A 17,910-nucleotide genomic window follows, 5' to 3' on the forward strand; every position below is an offset into this window, starting at 1 on the left:
GGTAGCCAGGGTGGCAAGGGGGGTGGGGGGTGGGGGGGGTGGGGGACTGGGGGGTGGGGGGGTGGTGGGGGGGTGGTGGGGGGTAAGGGGTGGGGAGGGTCCGGCAACGTACGCGGCGAGCCCGAGCCGGCTTGCTCGTAGAGGGCGTACTCGTCGTACGAGCCGCAGAGCTTGTTCTTGTCAAAGATCATCTTGGTCACGGCTGTGACATCAGTCTCTGGCGTGAGGGGGACAGACCGGAAGGAGCCATCCGGAAAGTGGATCCTCACCACCTGGCCGGCCGACATTGCTGAGAGGAATACCACCGACTCGCCGCCGCCAATGCCGCTGTGGCCGTCCGCCGGCTGTGCTGGTGGCAGGGCAATTCCACGATTTGGTGGCAGGGACGGGGGGGGGGGGAGGGGGGAGGGAGGATCTGCAGGGAAAAATTGGGGAAAGAAGTGAAGGACGACGGAGGAGGGGGGGGGGGGGGGTGGATGGACGGAGAGAAGGAAGTGTGGCACAGGATAGAGGCAGAGGAGGTAGGACGCCTAAAGCCGACGTACTATAGGGGGAGGGAGGGGGGAGGGGGAGGGGGAGGGGGGATCCCACAACTAGTCGACTTGCAGCAGTGTAGGGCTACAAGTCACGTGGCCGGAACGATGGACACGTGACATTAGACGACATTCCGGGATGGCGTCACACACATCGCCGACATGGGAAAACCTCGGCCGGTGCTGAGCCATTCACGCACAAGCGAGTCGCCACACACACAGAAACACACACACGCACACACGCGCACGATCACAGACACCACCATGAACAAGAGAGACAAAGTCGTGGAGCTCGCGCGCTACTTTGCTAACGAGCTCGGGTACCGGGTGCCAACGGCGACGCGGCTCGAGGCTCGGGAAAGCCTCCGTGCACTACTGACGGTTCGTCCGCCGGGGCCGGTGAACGACGACGAGATGCAGGCGGCGCTGGACGATCTGCTCCGGGCCGAGGTGGAAGCACGCGGCATTGTGCAGCCACGCGCGGCTGCCGGCAAGACGCAGGTCGGATTAATGGGACTCTGGCGCGGCGACATCCGGCTTGTGGCCGCCGACGTGGTGGTCAACCCAGCCAACTCGGCGCTGCTCGGGTGCTTCCGTCCGGAGCACAAGTGCGTGGACAACATCCTACATGCTGCAGGCGGGCCGGCCATCCGTGCCGAGTGTGCAGAGCGCCGCGCGCATGGCGATGCCGAGCCAGTCGGCTCGGCCCTGCTCACTACCGCCGGCGTGCTGCCGGCGCAGTACATGGCGCACACAGTCGGTCCGCAGATCAGCGGGCCGGTGACGGCCGCCAACGAGGCCGGCCTTGCCGCGTGCTACACCTCGGTCCTCGACGCTGCTGCAGCCGTTGACGCGGCGTCGGTCGCCTTTCCCTGCATCTCCACCGGCCTCTTTGCCTTTCCCAAGCGCCGCGCCGCCGAGATCGCGGTCGCCACGGTCTCGGACTGGCTCGCTGCCCGCAAGGTGCGCGACGCGCCGGACATCTTTGTTCTCTTTGTGGCGTACACTGACGATGACGAGGCCGGGCTTGCTGCTGCGCTTGGGCTCGAGTCTTCGACAACGGAAGCCGCCGCCGCTGCCCGAACCGAGGCCATCGTCGCGCGAGTCGCCGCCGCGCTCGCCGCCGCCGACGGGGTCCTCGTCACGTGTGGTGCAGGGCTCTCGGCCGCTGCTGGCGTCGACTACACCTCTGCGGAAGTCCACGCCCGCTTCTTCCCTGACATGGTTGCCCGCGGTTACACCAACATGTACCAGTACATCGGCGGCGCGCCGCGCGATCCGGCGGTCAAGTGGGGCTACTTGGCGCGTCAGGTCAAGGAAGTTCGGTTTGGCACCGACATGATAGTTCACGACACATACGATCGCCTGCGTACACTCGTGGGCGACCTTCCGTATTTTTGCCTCACCTCCAACGTCGACGGCCTTCTGCACCGACTCGGCCACTTTGACCCGCGGCGGGTTGTCGAGCGCCAGGGCAGCTACGCGCTGATGCAGTGTCTCGAGTCTGAGTGCAGCTCCGAGCCGTGGCCATCCGAGCCGGAGCTCGATCGCCTGCGAGCAAGCCTAGCCGACGACGGCACTACGTCGGCGCCGCCGCCGGTCTGCCCAGTCTGCGGCTCGGAAAACGTCTTCCTCAACGTCCGCGGCGGCGCGTGGTTCGACGAACGCCCGCGTGAGGCAGCCGAGGCAGATCTCGCCGCCTTTCTGGACGGCTTTGCCGTTGACGACAATCTGATTGTTCTCGAGATTGGCGTCGGCTACAACACCCCGACCGTCATCCGCCGGCCGAACGAGCAGCTTGTAGCCCGTCAGCGAGGCGCCACCCTCATCCGGATCAACACCGACCACGCGCACGCGCCCGAAGCCATCGAGTCGCAGACCGTCCTTGTCCCGATGGACGCCAACGCCTTTCTGCGCGCCATTGCCGAGACTACTCAAGCAGCCACCGAGTAAATGTGTCACTGCGCCGCCACGCGACCGCCAGTCGTCATGCCGAACAGCCGGCTCTCACCACTCGACTCGCTCCGACTCGCGCAGGCGCAGCCGACCAAGCAGAAACAGGCCAGTGCGGGGTTGTCGACGCGGCAAAGGCAGTGAGTGGGACGGTGGACGGTCAGCGTCGAGGAGCTGGCATCTGTGCATCCGCACACTCATCCGCAACTTGGGAAGGTCGCTGCAGAACAGCACGGTCGGTCTGAGGAGAGCAAGCGACGCGAGCAATGGCGGCGTATCCAGAGAGTGAGGCTGCGCAGCGAGCACTTGTTGGTGACGGATGGGTGTTCGAGTCAGACTACGCTGAGAAGGCCGGACCCGAGTGGCTGGACGAGTCGCTGGAGCGGTGGGCCGAGCTGGATGCCACCGTCCGCAGAGTAGGCCCGATGGGCGACGATGGCAGCGAGTGCATCCCCATCAAGGCCTTTGCCAATGCTACGACATGTCTTGTCTCCATCCTCATCCACATCGGCGCGACGAGGACAAAGTTCATCCGCGACGACCTCAACATGCGGCTCGAGCAGGTGCGGACCAAGTACGCCGAGCGGGGCGAGCAGCCCGAGGATGTGGTGAGCGCCGTCGATGCCGACTATGCGCTTCGCGACCCAATCATGCACCTCAAGCGCGGAATCTCCTTCATCGCGCTCATGCTCGACAAGTTCTGCTCCACAGACTGGTCGCTCCGGGCCGCAGCCAAGGACGCGTACTCGGTCACGCTCGGCATCCACCACGGATGGTCGGTCCGATCCGCCGTCAAGCTCGCCCTTTACGCGCTTCCATCGCGCGACACGTTCCTGGAGACACTCTCGCCGGGTGACAAGGAGCAGGCCCGCGTCAAGCTCCACAAGCTCTTTGCCTACGTCTGGCCCCGGGCGCTCTTCCTCAACAGTCTCTACGCCGCCCGCGACTACGACGATCAACTCCCCGGCGACGCATCCGTCTCTGGCACTGCGCCTAGCATCGAGGACTGAGAGCCTTGTCCAGACCCCCACCGCAATCTAAATGCGCCCCCGTAACTGGCTTGATCCGTCGCGTACTCCGCTCGCCCTGCTCGCCCTGCTCACCCCTCGCCCACCTCTCCTCTCCTCAACAGGCAGGTCATGCGCGCCAGCCCGCGACGGCGACGGCGCGACATCGCCGAGGTCATGGCCGAAGAGCGGCGGGTGGCGGCGTGGCGGCGTGGCGGGCGCGGGACCTCGCGCGGGACGAGGCGCGGGCGCGGGACAGGCCGGCGGCCGCGAGGAGGCGCGACTGGCTCGCCGCAGCTGGCACAGACGCTCGACGCCACGCCGGCGCACCGTAGGGCCCACGAAAAGGCAAGGCTACATGCGCTAGCCGCGCGGCGTGGCGTTCTCCTCGCTGACCACGTGTCGGAGCATAGTCCCGGCGCCCGGCGACAGCCCCGCCTCACTGCCAGGCGTTCACCCTCACCGCCACCGTCAGCCGCCGCCGCCGACTGGCGTTGGGGCGAGCCGCTGGTATCCGATCCTCCGCCGCCACCGCTTGCCCAGCCCTCAGCAGATGCTCAGCTTGCTGTGGTGCGGAGGCTGGCAGATCTTGCGTTCCTGGACGCGGTCGTCCGCCGACCTGACGCCAGCGACTCTCTGCTTGCTTCTGGCTCTGGTGCCGGCGCGAGCAGCGGCTGTGGTAGTGACAGTGGCAGTGTCAGCGACGACGATCCGTGGGCAGCATGGGAGCTGGCACTACCGGCGCCGTCCCCGCGCCCGCAAGCCGAGTATGAGTACGAGTACGAGTATGAGCTTTTGGATGGCTCGTCCGAGCAGCAGATGCAGACGCCTGCTCGCCAGCTGCCACTCCCGATGTCTGAGACCCTCTGGCGGGCTGAGCACGAGCACGAGCAAGAGCAGGAGCAGGAGCAGGCTCCAACGCCGCGACTCGATACGCCGATCCCAGTCCCACCTCCACGCTCGGCGCCTGCATCTCCAGCTGCAACGTCAGTGCGGACTTGCATCCAGAACGAGCTAGATGCTGATGTGCAGAACCTCCGTGTGCAAGCCACGGTGCAAGCGGCCAAGGTGACGCCGGCGCGCGAGGTCCAGAGCATCGAGGTGGATGCCGACAAGCGGCCGTCTGCGCCTGGCTCGCCGTATGTGCAGAACGCGTGGTTTCAGGCGACGCTTCGGTCTGCTGATCCGACAGAGTCGTCCCAGGTTGAAACGCTCGACGACGCCACTGTCAAGATGTTGCGGGAGCGGCAGGCAGCAGTGGCAGCGGGTACTATTGCGTCTCCGATGAGGACGCCCGCTCGGCGGGGCCGGCGGCGCGTGCCGCGGGTCGACGACGAAACGCCGATGGAGGCTCAACTGCAGCGGGCGATGGCCGCGGGTGCAGACGCGCTGTTTGTGTTTGAGCTGGCAAACGGTGAGGCCATGCATGTGCCGGCGCGGCTGGCGCAGGCTTGCCTGGCTCTCCCACGGCTGGCTCGCCACGGCGCCTCGTTTTTCTGGCCAGGCCTCGCCGCGCACGTTGCTGCCGACGCGCTACGGTTTGTGCAGGGTCCGGTCGAGTGGATGGAGGCGTTTCTCGAGGCCGAGGTTGGTGCCGACGAGACCTGGCGCCTGCTCCTTGCGGCCGACCTGCTCCAGATTCCGTCGCTCTTTGTCTTTTTAGCCACCCACGTCCTGCACACTGCTGGCAGCGAGCGGCTGCGCGCGTTTCTGGCCTCGTCGTTCATCCTTGCGCATTCGGTCGATCAGATTGTCGAGCTGCAGCGGCTGATGTACACGCCCAAGAATGGCCCGCTCTGGGACGCCATTCATAGCCTCAAGCTGAAAGCGCTCGAGCGCGAGACTCGCCAGCTTGCAGCCGATCATGCTGCATCGCCGGGAGCTGCCACCCTCCACGCCTACCAGACAGCGGGCTCGCTCGCGGTGGCTTACAGCCCGGTCAACCGCAAGCATCAGCGGATTCCAGTGAGAGTGCCCAAGACGCCGCGACAGCTGCACCACGATGCCGGCATGGTGGGCTTGGACTGAAAGAGAGGGAAAAAGGGATGTTGTCACTGGGTCAGAGAATGACGGCCACAACAAGTGCCGCTGCCACCGCCACCGTCGCCGCTGCCAGGCCCGGACCGGAGGCACGCGCCGACGAGCATTGCTGCGATGTCGAGCCAGATGTCGTCGTCTTGCGGCGATGGACGGTGATCTCGCCGGCGCTGACGTCCGATACGGCATACACAAGCTCAAATCCGGTCTGGGTGCCGAACTCCGCGGATGTGGCGCCCGAGACCGAGGTCGAGAGAAGAGACTTGGTTCCCGAAGTAATGTCGGTGAGCGCGGACGGAGCCTGGAGCGCACGGCAAAGGACGTCCTTGCACTCGGTGGTGATGAGCGGGGCCACGTTGCTGACCGGCAGCGACCAAACGACGGGGATGGAAGCTGCGCCAAAGAGCGGCGAGTTCGTGGCGAGGCCCCACTGAAGAGTGGCCTTCTGGTCGTCGGAGAGGTCATTGGCGTAGCTGGACGGGAGCGACGGCGCGACCATGGCGTGCATGACGCTCTGGAACGACGCCTTGCACGTCTCGGTCTTGCAGCGGACAAAGGTCGTCGAGCCGTCAGCATGGGCCATGAACAAGGCCGGGAGATCAGCAATAAGGCCAATGCTCATCGAGATAAGCGACGCTCCGGGCGCGCACGAGTAGCCCGGCGCTTGCGGCTGGTACTGCTGGCCGAGCACGAGATCACTCGTCGACGAGCAGGTGATGGTGTTGCAGGTGTAGTAGACGAGCTGAGTCGGCGAACTCGACGGCAAAGTGCACGACGAGAGCGCAATGGCGATGCCGACACGACCAGATGGGAGGACCACGCTTGCAGTGGCAACTTGCCGCGGAAGTATCATCGATCCAGGCGCTGGCGGGCGGGTCGGCTGGACGAGCGAGAGCGAGGTGCACTCGATCTGATGGCAGCGCGCAATGACCGTCGACGTCGACGCAATCGACGGCGTAAAAGTAAAAAGACCGGGCCGCGCTCACCGTTCGGCATGTACGATATCGTCGAGGCGATGTTGATGTCGCGTGGGCCGAAGAACCCGATCGTAGAGTTGGTATGGGTCGCCACCGTCCGCGTCGCGCACTGGCTGGCGCACACGACCGTGATGATCGTTTCCGCGTCGCCGATGACAACAACTGCATCGCCAGAAATGTCGGCGACGGCCACCTTGGCCGCACCGGTTGCACTCACATCCTCGTTGAACTTTTCAGTACATGATGAGGTACAGGTGTACACCCGTATCTTGCCTGACGTGCCAGAGCTGGTGAGAACGGCGATAACCGAGCCGAACCCGGTGCTTGAGGGCGTGACGGCGGTTGCAACAGCAGTGGCTGACGGCAAAGTTGCAATTTTTCAGTTCTGGTGACCTGAGCAGACGAGGCCGCGACGCAGACGAGGAGGGCAATGAGGGTAGCAGATGCAAACGTGCGGTGCATCCACATGGGTATACTTTGATGCTTTGATAGAGACGTATGCGAGTGATGTCTCAGGCCAAGTGGACACTATTGCGCAGCACGCGACTGCGGCACGAGTTGATTCAAAGAACCAAACAATTTGAACTCAACTCCTTAGAGTTGACAGAAGACTGCGGCAGCATGTGGGGCCATTGCAGCGAGGGCCCGGACCGCCACATCGAGTGCGTCATCATCGCAGGCAGCCCAGGCCGAGGTGGCGGCGACAAGGAGGCAAGCGACTGTCTGGTCGTCAGAGATGGGCGGGGCGTGAGTGCGCAGCAGCGCTGCGGCGCGGACAACGTCGCCCGCATCGGCGGCAAGGACAAGGGCGTCGAGCTTGGTGCCACTGGCCAGGGCAAAGTCGACAGCCGCATCGAGCTCGCCCTGAGCTATGGCGGCGTACTTGCCGCGGAGAGCAGCAGGCGCAGCGGTGGCAGGGTCGCTGCGGCAGAGGGCGACAACAAGAGCAGCGAGGTGGAGGGCAAAGCGCGATCGAAGGAGCGCGTCGTCATCACACGCAACGGCGATCTCATCCACAACCGCCACCACAGTGGCGAGCGGCGGGACGGGGCGGCCTGCGGCGGCGGCGGCGGCGAGGTCGCTGACGAGGGCATCGGCGGCGGCGGCGGCGGCGGCGCTTCCGGGCGCGACGCTCTTTGCGGCGCAAAGGCCGTGCAACGCCACCGAAGCGTCGTCACTCTCAAAGTATGCCTGCAGGACGAGGACGTAGAAGGACTGAGCGAGGAGGCGATCGTGCGGGTGGAAGAGCCGGGCGAGCCAAAGGTTGACGAGCTTGGGCGAGGGCCAGCCGGCGCGCGGCTCGCCGGGATCGCCCTTGCGGAGTGCGAGGAAGCAGCTTGCGGCGTCGGCAATGAGCCCTGCATCGGCTAGCGCAAGACCGGCCTCGCACAGCTTGCGGAGGTGCTTGCCGCTGGCGACAGCGCCGCTTGCGAGCTTGACCACGATCTTGTACGCCTTCCGGCCAACGTCTGCGATGGCGGGATCGAGCGGGCGCAAACGCGAGGGGCTGGCGGGTCCGGCCGCCACCGCCCGTAGCTCTGCCACACGCGCCGTGTGCTTGGCCGAGCGCAGATGGGTCTCGAGCGTGTCTGCCGAGCGGAAGCTCTTGCGGCAGGCGGTGCACCGGGCGCCGCTCGATGGCGACTCGCTCCCACTCCCGCCGCCACTCCCGCCGCTCCCACCACCACCGGTCACCAGCCGCTTCGGCACCGCGCCGCCAGCCGCCAGCACAGGCAGCGCCGCCGTGCATCGAGCCTCGCTTTGCAGCGCCAGGGCCAGCCGCCGGCGCGGTGGGAGCCAGCCGGCCGACTCACTCGCGGCCTCAGCCGCCACCAGCCACGCCGCCACCGCCGAGCACACCGCCGACGGGACACGGACGTCAACAGGCTCTCCCACCGCTGGAAGCACGTTGTCGATCCAGGGCGCAAACTCTCCACGCGGTATTGTGCCAGCCATGGTGAGACAGAGAGAGGCAGAGGGGGGGGGGTGGGGGGGGGGGGGGGCGGGTGAGGGGGGTGAGGTGCTCGTGCTCGGGATCGGGATCATGATCAGGGGGCGGGATCGAGGGGTGGATAGGGTGGATGCAGGGGGGGGGGATATCGAGGGCGATGGGGCGGTAGAGGGGGAGTAGGGGGGGGATAAAAGGAAAGAACAGGAGAGGGGGGAGGAAGGAAGGCGGGAAGGGGCAGGATGGGGGATGGGAGAGTGGAGATTGAGCTGGAAGCGTGGAGAAGTTGTTTTGGAAGAGCGGGGCCTATCCGGAGTGCGGCTGATCACTGGTTTTCGCTCGGCAAAGCGGGTCCCCTTTACTATGGCACGGCAATGAGCCTCGGCTGCAGACGCGGATGGCGACAAGGTTGCTGATGGGCTTGATGGGCTTGATGGGCTTGATGGCGACAAGGGAGAGGCACACAGGAACTAGCTCAGGGTGGATGGATGGTACATGGCCGACAATGGTTGCTCCTCGTACGGGCACGCTCACTCTGATGAGGGGGGCAACGACGACATGAGCTCTCCTCGGCGTGCAGGGCTGTAGCCCGGACTATGACGCCCCCGCCCCCCCTTCCCGATGCTCTGATGACGTCGATCTCGATGGGAGCCATCTGATGATGGGCTGGATGGGCGGGGAGGATGGGGAGGGGGCACCCATGGCGCGACCGGTGACCTCACCACGAACACGGCGTGTCACCACCTGTGGCGAGGTCACCACCGAACACCGCCGCAGACGGTGGTTTGGTCCTCATTGCCGACCACGATGATAGTCACTTCTCTCCCCCTCCCCCCCCCCCCCTCCCCCCATGGTATCCCACAGAACACGCTATGCGCCCCACAGCAGGATGCGGGTGGCCGCCTCGCCCTCGTTCGCCCTCGCTCTCGTCCTCGCCCTCGCCCTCGCCCTCGCCTTCGTGCAGCCTGCACACGGCAAGGCCACCGATCGTATCCTCCTGGCTGATGTCAACTCGCTGATGTTGCGGGCGGGCGAAATGACAACGGGCCGGCGGTCGCCGCCAGTGTCGCAGATCGCGTGCGTTGGCGGGCCATGCCAAGTCTTCAAGCCCGAGGTCATCCTCTGCACTAACATGGGCCCAGGCGGCTTTGGCGGCAACGACATCTCGTGGAAGTGCGAGGCATCGCTGCCGTCCAACTTGGTCTTTGGCTCGACGACCGTTACCTGCGAGGGCTACGAGTCGCCGGATGATCCGTACGTGCTCAAGGGCTCGTGCGGCGTCAACTACACCATCAAGCGCGTCGGCAGTGCTTCCCCCACAGGCTACTCGTCGTCCTCTTACTCTGGCTTTGGCTTTGGCTCGAGCTCGAGCTCGAGCTCAGACTCGGGCTCGTCGTTCTTCTGGTGGCTTGTCGTCGCTGGCCTCCTCTACGTGGCTTACAAGTACTTTATCGCGCCCTCGCCGCCGCGCGCGCCCGGATCGGGCGGCAGTGGCGGGCACGGCGGCAGCGGCGGTGGTTACGGCGGTGGCGGCGGCGGCGGCGGTGGCGATGGATACGGCGGCGGCGGAGGCGGCAACTGCATGCCACCGCCGTACTCGGGCGCGTCGTATGCACCACCGCCTGCTGCGCCTGCTGCCGGCGGCGGCATGTTTGGCGGCTGGGGCGGATTCCTCGGCGGCATGGGCCTCGGCTACATGATGGGCGGCGGGCGGCGGCGCTACGGCTACGGCGGAGGCTATGGCTACGGCGGAGGCTATCGCCGGCCGATGTTTGGCGGTGGCGGCGGATGGGGCGGCGGCGGCGGCGGTGGTGGCGGCGGTGGCGCGCCGTCGATGCGAACCACCACCGGCTATGGCGGAACCCGTAATCGTTGAGCTGTGTAAATCCTCCCCCAAGGTGAGACCTTATGCCGATCTCACGATCATCCACTCGTCCCTCTTCAACCCATCCTCGCTCCGTGCCTCTGTGCCCCGTCGGCAGGTCGGCTCACTCGTCTAAATTTGCGTCGTATATGGTTCGTTCGTTGCCGGGCAGCGGCACCCCCCGCGCGCGCTGCCGCCCCCCCACCTCCCCTCCCCCCCGGGAACTACCCCCTTCCCCCTTCGTCCTCCCGCCCCCTTGCCCCCCCCTTCCCCCTACCCCTACCTCCCCAGCTCCCCCCCCTTCTCCCCTCACCCCCCCCCCCCTCCCCTGCAGGCTGCACACGGTCACGGTCAGGGCGAGGAGGTGACCATGATCGCCTCGTCAGACGTTCGGGTGCGACTGTACCACGCGTTGCTGGACGCCGACCCGAGGCGCGAGGGCGTGGTGCCTGTGGAGGCGTTCAATGCCGCGCTGGAGGCTGTCGGCCTGCGGTATGGGACGGAAGAGTGCGACCGGCTGATGACGCAGGTCAAGCTGGTGTCGGACGAGCGCGGGCAGTTTGTCGACTGCTACCGTTACCTGGAGGAGATCGAGGGCATTCTGTCGACGCCTGCGGCGGTGCACCACTCGCTGCGCGGGGCGCGTGTGACGGACAACTTCTCGGTGGTGCAGGAAGAGTACAAGGAGCGGGCCATCCAGCACCGCGACTACATCATGGGCCAGAAGGACCGCATCTACCGGGCGTTCTGCCAGTTTGAGGCCGGCCTCTGCTCCGAGGCCGAGTTTCTGGACTTTCTTTACGGGTGCGGCGTCGACGACACCCGCGAGCTGCGCAAGATCCTCAAGGTCAAGCGTACCGAGGGCTACATCCACTTTTCCGAGCTGATGAAGGTCTGCACCCTGCCGGGGCGGCACCTGACCCAGACCCAGGCCGAGCTCCCGCAGCCGGAGCCGATTGTGTGGGAGACGCAGAAGCGTTCGACCGACGTTATTTCGTGGCGTGGCGCGGCAAACGAGTTGCGGACCGGCAAGCGGCTTGGCGCCAACACGGTCGGCTACGTGCCAGACGTGCCGAATCCCGAGGCCCTCGCCGCCCGCCCCTCGCGCGCCATCGACACCGCCGAGTTGACCGCCTTTGAGCGGGTCTCGCAGGAGCGCCTTTACGCCTGCGTCCGTGACTTTATCCAGGGCGACATCGAGGCGCCGGCATTCCGTGCCTTTCTCCACGACATGCGCATTCCCATCAACCGCGACATGGAGATCCTCATCGACCGCCAATCGACCTCGCAGGGCTCGGTCGCCTTTGGCGAGCTGCTCAAGACCATGAACATGGATCAGATCTACGGGTTCAAGGCCGTGCCAGCTGTCAACACTTCGTCGGGCGCCGAGCGTGTCCATGGCGACATCATCGGGTGGACAAAGGTCAAGCACGAGGAGGACTTTGCCGTCAAGACCACTCCGGCCAAGCGGTACGTCGACCGCCCCAACTCGGGTAACTTTCTGGTGTGGAACGTCCACAACCCGGGCGCAGCTCCACCGCCGGCTGCTCCCGAGTCGGCCTCGGGCGTGGCACGCCACGGCCCCTCCGGCGACCACGACAAGATTCTCGAGTGGTCTTCGTGGCGCGACGGTATTCCGCCGGACCAGCCCGTCAACACCCACCGCTCCGGTGCCACCTCGCGACTCGCCTACGACTCGGGCGACATCTTCACCTGGTCCTCGCGCCAGACAGAAAACGAGGCCGACTACTGGGTCCAGCGTCGCGGCAAGGCGTCGCCCACACGCAGGCCCGACACCGCCAACCCGCTCGGCTTTGAGACCCACTCGGACAAGCCGCAGCCGCCGCCGTCTGACTGGCGGCAGCAGCTCCTCTCCACCCGCCCGTGGTAAACACCCACCTGTAACACCGCGACCCTTTCCCTTTGCAGAAGCCACGTCAAAGCCTACCCTTGGCCGCCTGCTGCTCCTTGTACAGCCGATAGTAGTAGGCGTCCTCCTCGGCCTCGGCCTCGTCGGCGTATGCCACCACGTCGGCCGAGTGCGCCACGTCAAACACCAGCCGCTCCCGCTCAGCACGGGCATCGACGTGGGTCCGCGGCCCGGACTCGCCGCCAAAAGACGCCGACGCGAGCGCTGCAAACGGATCGTCTTCTTCGTGCTCGGAATCGTACAGCTCGGGATCAACGGCATCCGGCAAGAGGCTTAGCCCGCCGAACCGGGCCATAAACTCATCGGCGTCGCTGACGTGACGGAGGCCTGACGAGCCGCCGTCGTCGCCGAGGTATGCCTGCGAAAAGCGGTTGAACGCCGCAACTTCGGGCGCCTGGTCAAGCTCAAAGTACGGGTCGACAAACTCGTGGTCGTCGACGTCGTCCGCCAGGTCGTCGCCGTCGCGCGACTCGTCGTCGCTCACGTCACGCGGCGCCCACGGGTCGAACCGCCTGACGCTCCTGCTGCCGTCACGCGCGTAGCCACCTTCGTCGCCGTCCGACGAGTCGTGCGACGCCTCGTCCGGGTAGTCGATCTCCTGCCCGTCGAGCGACTCGTCGAGCTCGTCGTGAACACCGACCTCGCCGTCCGAGTCGTACTCGCCCATGAGCAGCGACGAGATACCGTACGACTCCAGCGCCATGTTGGCTTCGTTCTCGTCGAGCAGTGCCTCGCCCTGGCACACGTAGTAGTTGCCAATGGCGTTGGCCGTGCCGAGCGACATGCCGCCCCAGTCGTCGTCGTCGTCGGAATCGAGGCCGACGTACGCCTCCGACCCGGCAAGGACCAGCATCCCAGTCTCGCCGTTCTCGCCCGGAATCCACTCGAGGAGCGTCTCGGTCGACTCGGCCGCGGCCGGCGGAAGGCTGGTGCCCGACGCCGCGGCGATTGCCCGTGCCACAGCGAGGGCGTCGCCCTTAGCCATTCCGCGCGCTGTCGCGTTGAGCACCGGCATGAGATGCTTTTGCAGCATAGCCCGTAGCCCGTCGTCATCATCTTGAAGGGTACCGCTCGATCTGGTCTCGGCTTGATCGTCGTCGTCGTCGTCGTCGTCGACCACATCAACCACGTTGATGTGCTTGCCGCCGCTTGCCCGCAACGTGCGAACCTTGAGCAGCCGCCTGCGGCGGGCGGACTTGCCCGACGCAGCCGCCAGCACACCGGCGTTCTTCTTGCCCAGGGCGCCCGGACCCGATCGGACCGAGGAGCGGACAACCGACCGTGGACGGGTCGGGCGAGCGCCGGGCGCCGAAGGGGCAAACAGCATGGGCAGGCGTGTGAGGAGCGAGGCGGTCTCTGCAGCCGTCCGCGCGCCCGCCCGCTCTGCCTGGCTCACCTCGCGGTCTCCCCCTCTCCCGCTCCCCCGCTGCTTCTGCCGCTTGGCCATGCGCTCCCCGTATCCGTCGTCGCTCGACGACGATGACGAGGTCGACGAGGTCGAGTCGGCCCGCCCGCGCCCGCGCCCGCTCCGCTGCCCGCGGCGCCGCTTGTAGCGCACAATGGTCAGTGGCGCACCGCCGTCTTCGTCATCACCCACAAGCACTTGCCTCGCAGACATGATATGTCGGTGAGGTCGAGTGTGGTGTGCGGTGTGCGGGTGTGAGTGCGAGGGCTTTGGTGGCGAGTGGCGTGGTGCCGTGGTGGTGGGCTGCCGCCGGTTCGTGGTGGATCCGTCGAGTATGCCCAATGTTGGCGCGCTCTCGGACACCTCTGCGCCGATGTGCATGGCATCGACTGCATTATTGGGTGATGGCTTCTCTACGTTGGTGCTTTAGTTGCTCGGGGAGTTTAGAGCTGTGCTGCGGGAGTGATGCTTACGCGGCTGCGCCCATGAGCGGGGCCGCGGCAGCGTCGGCCCGGAGCCGGACGAGCTGGCGGTCTGCTTGCCGGCGGCGGCGGGAGCGGATGATGGCCACTCCACTGTCGAGCTCCGGCTGGTCGAGCTTGACGGGCTTGCGGTTGGGTGACTGCGGGTCGATGATGGCCTTGACCGCCGAGTCGAGACGGTGTCGGATGTCGACGACGGCCCGACGTCCGCGCCCGGTGCGCCCCGACGGCACAGGCGTGTAGCGGTACGGCGCTGGGCGCTTGATGTGGGCGATGGCGAGCGGAAGGACAAGCCGCTCGTCGAAAATGACCCGCCAGCTCCCGTTGACCCGCCGGATACGCGAGCGCGCGTTGGCTGCGCTCCGCGCGGGTGCGAGATTGACCGAAGAATGCGAGTTCGCATCGCGACGGCGGGCGTGGGGGCTGATGTGGCGCGCCTCGTGCGCCGCCATCCGCCGCAACTCCTTCCGCAGCTTGGCACCCTCAAGCAGCGATGCAGAAGCAGAGTCTGTCAGCGGTGGAGCATGAGTGCGCGGCGGCTGGACGCTTCCGACGAGGCCAGGCACGCGTGCGCAGACCTCCGTCGGCTTGACGACCGGATCAAGGAGGCCACAGACAATGACGCGAGTCGAAGTCTTAGCTGTCGCACACCGCGAATATGCAAGTGGTGTGCTGAGTTCGGTCGAGGTGTAGATGCCGCGGCCGTACACCGAGCCGTTGGCGACGTTGACTCCGGCACGGCCGGGAATGATGAGGCCGCGGTCAAAGATCGAGTTGAACTTGCGCAGGCTTGTCCCGTGGCTGACCACCGACGGTAGAACCTTCATCCGCCGCGATGAGGCAATGAAGCGCTCGAGCAGCGCGCGGTTGATCGGAGCAGGCTCGATCTTCTCCACCTCGTGCGGCTGCTGCCGGAAATGCGCGCGTGCCACGTCGGTGAACGTGGTCTGGAACTCGGATGCATCCAGGAACGGCGAGAAGACGCCGCACGAGCTATCATTCCCACCCGGCGCCTCGACTTTGTCCTCGGTCTCAGTCTCGGCCTCACCCTCGCCATCAGTGGCGTTGCGTGGGTCGTTGAGCATCTCGAGCGCGACCACAAGGGTGACGGCGTCGACGCGGTCGACACGTTCGTACTTGCGCCGCCATGAGCTCCGCCGCCCGCAGTGTGCAAAGTACCGCTCGGCCTTGGTCTCGTAGTACTGCAGCGCAAGCTCGTCAGCGTAGTCAAACACAGCCTCGGTCTCGGCGGGGTATTCGTCAGCATCAAAGTGAAGGTCGGTCTCTACCGGCCCAGCCGTCGTGCACGCACGCGGTTGCTGGTTGAAAGCGCCCTCGACGTCTGCCAGAGAGGCCGAGAGTGCCAGCGCCAGCTGCAGATCATCGTCATAGTCTTCAGATCCGCCATGGCCCATCAAACGGGCAAAACTGTCCATGACTGCGGATGTTGAGCAAGTAGGCTGGTGGCCAAGAATGCGGCGTTTGCAAGTGTGGTTTTGGGCTGGCGGAATTGAAAAAGCCGCGGCGCACTTCCATTTCCGTCTTGGAACCGATTGGAAGCTCATTCGGAAGAACAAGACCAAAGCGCTGATAACACAGCCAAAGTAGCCGAGGCTCGCACGCCACCAGCCACGCCACGCCACCACATCGCGCCAACCTTTCCCACCTTCGCCTCTGCTCCCTTGTGATTGGCACCGATCTTGCGTGGACGATGGCCTCCACCGAGAGCATCAGCAATCCGCTGCTGGAATCCAGGGACGTTGTAATGAGTACGTCCTGCCGTCACACATAGGCGACTTGTCGAGATGCGCGCGTTCTCACTCACTGATGATGGCGATGACGGCGATCCAGCTGACTCGCTCGTGCTGTTCTGGAAGGGCTTCCTCTCACAATGGTACCCGTGCGAGTTTGAAGTCGATGGCGTGGTCTACGCCAACGCTGAGCAGTACATGATGGCCGGCAAGGCGCGCCTGTTCGGCGACGACGAGATGCTCGAGGCTATTCTCGCCGAAACCTCGCCGCGTAAGATCAAAGGTCTTGGCCGCTGCGTGCGCAACTTTGACGACAAGGTGTGGAAGGCCGAGTGCCTAGCGATTGTCGAGGCCGGGAATGTGGCCAAGTTCTCACAGAGCGAGGAGCTTGCCGCTGCGCTCCTGGCCACGGGCACGCGGACCATTGCCGAGGCCTCTCCCTACGACAAGATCTGGGGCATCGGTCTCGCGCCCAACGACCGCCGCGCGCTCTCGCGTAAGAACTGGCGCGGCAGCAACTTGCTGGGCAAGGCTCTGATGGCGGTCCGGCGCCAGCTCGCCGTTGCTCGCGGGCTTGAGCTGTAGTTGGCTGAGCTGTGGACATACACTCAAAACACGAACGCAGACGGAGCCGGGTGACTTTGATACGCGTCCATGGCGATGGCTGTGGGCTATACACCGTGAGGGCTCACCAGAACTGGGGCTGCTGACGGATGGCAACGGCAACGACGTGGACAAGACGGTTGTAGGCGAGCTGGACGTGCTTCACGCCAGTGAGCTCGTGCCGGAGGCCGTCGGCGGTGTAAAGAACGAGGCCGGTGAGCTTGGAGGAGCACGGCCCACTCGGGTGCGGGAGGCAGATCGGGGCGGCGACCATTGGATCCGGGTTGGCTTCGACCGAGGCACGGGCAAGGTACTGGACCGAGGCGGCCGGGATGATGTACGGGCGCCCGCCGTCGACCTCGGGATCGGGCTTGCCGCCGATGGCCAACGCAATGTGGCCTTCAAAGATGCAGAGGAAGCCCTTGAGCTTCTCGGTGCCCGAGACGATGTAGGTCTTGTGGACGCCAAGCAGCTGGCAGCGGCGGTCGATGGCAAAGAAGTGGTGCTCGTCGGCATCCGGCGGACGAATCGGGGCCGAAGGCGAGGGAGAGCTGCGGGCCAGGTCCCACATGACGTGCAACCAGTTGGCGAGGGTGACGCCGTCGGACGGCTTGATAAAGGTGTGCATGGTGCCGTCAGCGTAGCACATGCGCAGGGTGTTTGGACCCTCGCCCGGCGGCGGCGGGCCGACAGCGAGCGAACCCGAAGATGACTCGCCGCGAGCGCAGAAGACCCGCTGAATGGCCTGCAGATCGCGATGCGGCAGGGTGAGCCGGACCTCGCGGCCGGCCGAGAAGGTGAGGACACAGAGGAAGCGCGGCGTGACATAGACCTGTCCGGACAGGGTGTTAGCGCCCGAAATGAGGGTTGCAGACGAGCCTGCCAGCATGGGCTCTGCCGCCGGCTCGAGGTGAAACGAGGCCGGCATGTCAGCCGCACTCACCAGTGAGCCAGCCGCCACCTTTGTCTTGGCCGTCGCTTTGCGGCTCGACTCCATCACCGACGCTGACGCCGTGTTGGCCTTCTCCTTGAGCTTGTTCATGAACCCCATGATGAGCCTGTGTGTGTGTGTGTGTGTGTGTGTGTGTGTGTGTGTGTGTGTGTGTGTGTGTGTATGTGTGTGTGTGTGTATGTGTGTGTGTGTGTGTGTGTGTGTGTGTGTGTGTGTGTGTGGTGTGGCGGTGAGGTGGGTGTGGCGGTGAGTTGGGTGTGGTGGTGGTGAGTGTGGTGATGGTGGTATGGTGGTGCTGCTGGGCAAGTGCCTGTCCATGCCGCCATCGGCTGCTCTGTTGCGAACAGCGGCAACGATTGGCTACCGACCCGGCGGCACTGCCATGCCGGCTCTGCAACCATGCATGCCGCCGATGCCAGAGATGCCAGTGATGCCTCTCTCTCTCTCTCTCTCCTCCTCCCCTCCCCC

The 17,910-nt window shown here is 65.6% G+C and overlaps 13 protein-coding genes across 14 annotated transcripts in view; 7 read left to right on the top strand and 6 right to left on the bottom strand.

Annotated features, from left to right (window-relative positions):
* The window catches only part of AMSG_00940 (akt protein), a 2,223-nt gene extending 1,924 nt beyond the window's left edge, over positions 1 to 299 (bottom strand). The window contains exon 1 of the mRNA XM_013906663.1: positions 113 to 299. Coding sequence (XP_013762117.1) covers positions 113 to 287 — 175 coding nt within the window. The 5' untranslated portion in view covers positions 288 to 299. The remainder of the gene's footprint in view (positions 1 to 112) is intronic.
* Positions 300 to 797: 498 nt separating this feature from the next.
* Positions 798 to 2,501, top strand: AMSG_00941 (appr-1-p processing domain-containing protein; the record flags this gene model as incomplete). The annotated part of the gene is made up of 1 exon (XM_013906664.1): positions 798 to 2,501. The coding sequence occupies one exon, from the start codon at positions 798 to 800 to the stop codon at positions 2,484 to 2,486; it is 1,689 nt and encodes a 562-aa protein (XP_013762118.1). The 3' UTR covers positions 2,487 to 2,501.
* Positions 2,502 to 2,546: 45 nt separating this feature from the next.
* On the top strand, positions 2,547 to 3,544 carry AMSG_00942 (uncharacterized protein). Its single transcript, XM_013906665.1, has one exon. It carries the CDS (start codon positions 2,753 to 2,755, stop codon positions 3,494 to 3,496), a length of 744 nt encoding a protein of 247 aa, XP_013762119.1. The 5' UTR covers positions 2,547 to 2,752; the 3' UTR covers positions 3,497 to 3,544.
* A 126-nt stretch (positions 3,545 to 3,670) lies between these two features.
* On the top strand, positions 3,671 to 5,635 carry AMSG_00943 (uncharacterized protein; the record flags this gene model as incomplete). The annotated part of the gene is made up of 2 exons (XM_013906666.1): positions 3,671 to 3,905; positions 3,969 to 5,635. 2 exons carry the CDS (start codon positions 3,671 to 3,673, stop codon positions 5,519 to 5,521), a joined length of 1,788 nt encoding a protein of 595 aa, XP_013762120.1. The 3' UTR covers positions 5,522 to 5,635.
* On the bottom strand, positions 5,553 to 6,969 carry AMSG_00944 (uncharacterized protein; the record flags this gene model as incomplete). The annotated part of the gene is made up of 3 exons (XM_013906667.1): positions 5,553 to 6,440; positions 6,503 to 6,736; positions 6,901 to 6,969. 3 exons carry the CDS (start codon positions 6,967 to 6,969, stop codon positions 5,553 to 5,555), a joined length of 1,191 nt encoding a protein of 396 aa, XP_013762121.1.
* Positions 6,970 to 7,101: 132 nt separating this feature from the next.
* AMSG_00945 (uncharacterized protein) lies at positions 7,102 to 8,463 on the bottom strand (the record flags this gene model as incomplete). Its single annotated transcript, XM_013906668.1, has 1 exon — positions 7,102 to 8,463. The coding sequence occupies one exon, from the start codon at positions 8,461 to 8,463 to the stop codon at positions 7,102 to 7,104; it is 1,362 nt and encodes a 453-aa protein (XP_013762122.1).
* An 825-nt stretch (positions 8,464 to 9,288) lies between these two features.
* On the top strand, positions 9,289 to 10,359 carry AMSG_00946 (uncharacterized protein). Its single transcript, XM_013906669.1, has one exon. The coding sequence runs from the start codon at positions 9,306 to 9,308 to the stop codon at positions 10,329 to 10,331; it is 1,026 nt and encodes a 341-aa protein (XP_013762123.1). The 5' UTR covers positions 9,289 to 9,305; the 3' UTR covers positions 10,332 to 10,359.
* Positions 10,360 to 10,449: 90 nt separating this feature from the next.
* On the top strand, positions 10,450 to 12,210 carry AMSG_00947 (uncharacterized protein; the record flags this gene model as incomplete). The annotated part of the gene is made up of 2 exons (XM_013906670.1): positions 10,450 to 10,471; positions 10,654 to 12,210. The coding sequence occupies exons 1-2, from the start codon at positions 10,469 to 10,471 to the stop codon at positions 12,208 to 12,210; spliced, it is 1,560 nt and encodes a 519-aa protein (XP_013762124.1). The 5' UTR covers positions 10,450 to 10,468.
* AMSG_00948 (uncharacterized protein) lies at positions 11,880 to 13,867 on the bottom strand (the record flags this gene model as incomplete). Its single annotated transcript, XM_013906671.1, has 1 exon — positions 11,880 to 13,867. One exon carries the CDS (start codon positions 13,865 to 13,867, stop codon positions 12,257 to 12,259), a length of 1,611 nt encoding a protein of 536 aa, XP_013762125.1. The 3' UTR covers positions 11,880 to 12,256.
* Positions 13,868 to 14,123: 256 nt separating this feature from the next.
* AMSG_00949 (uncharacterized protein) lies at positions 14,124 to 15,619 on the bottom strand (the record flags this gene model as incomplete). Its single annotated transcript, XM_013906672.1, has 1 exon — positions 14,124 to 15,619. The coding sequence occupies exon 1, from the start codon at positions 15,570 to 15,572 to the stop codon at positions 14,124 to 14,126; it is 1,449 nt and encodes a 482-aa protein (XP_013762126.1). The 5' UTR covers positions 15,573 to 15,619.
* A 162-nt stretch (positions 15,620 to 15,781) lies between these two features.
* On the top strand, positions 15,782 to 17,122 carry AMSG_00950 (the record flags this gene model as incomplete). Of its 2 annotated transcripts, XM_013906673.1 has the most annotated exons (2): positions 15,782 to 15,905; positions 15,988 to 17,122. In XM_013906673.1, the coding sequence occupies 2 exons, from the start codon at positions 15,848 to 15,850 to the stop codon at positions 16,470 to 16,472; spliced, it is 543 nt and encodes a 180-aa protein (XP_013762127.1). The 2 variants fall into 2 exon arrangements, with proteins under 2 accessions (XP_013762127.1, XP_013762128.1); XM_013906674.1 differs by lacking the exon at positions 15,782 to 15,905 and having other exon boundaries at positions 15,942 to 16,472.
* On the bottom strand, positions 16,512 to 17,572 carry AMSG_00951 (uncharacterized protein). The gene has a single exon (XM_013906675.1). It carries the CDS (start codon positions 17,539 to 17,541, stop codon positions 16,576 to 16,578), a length of 966 nt encoding a protein of 321 aa, XP_013762129.1. The 5' UTR covers positions 17,542 to 17,572; the 3' UTR covers positions 16,512 to 16,575.
* Positions 17,573 to 17,728: 156 nt separating this feature from the next.
* Positions 17,729 to 17,910, top strand: part of AMSG_00952 (Vid27 family protein) — a gene marked incomplete at its 5' end in the record, with an annotated part of 2,478 nt that continues 2,296 nt past the window's right edge. The window contains one exon of the mRNA XM_013906676.1: positions 17,729 to 17,748. Coding sequence (XP_013762130.1) covers positions 17,729 to 17,748 — 20 coding nt within the window. The remainder of the gene's footprint in view (positions 17,749 to 17,910) is intronic.

This window comes from Thecamonas trahens (assembly GCF_000142905.1).
Source record: "Thecamonas trahens ATCC 50062 unplaced genomic scaffold supercont1.4, whole genome shotgun sequence".
NCBI classification, from domain to species: Eukaryota; order Apusomonadida; family Apusomonadidae; genus Thecamonas; species Thecamonas trahens.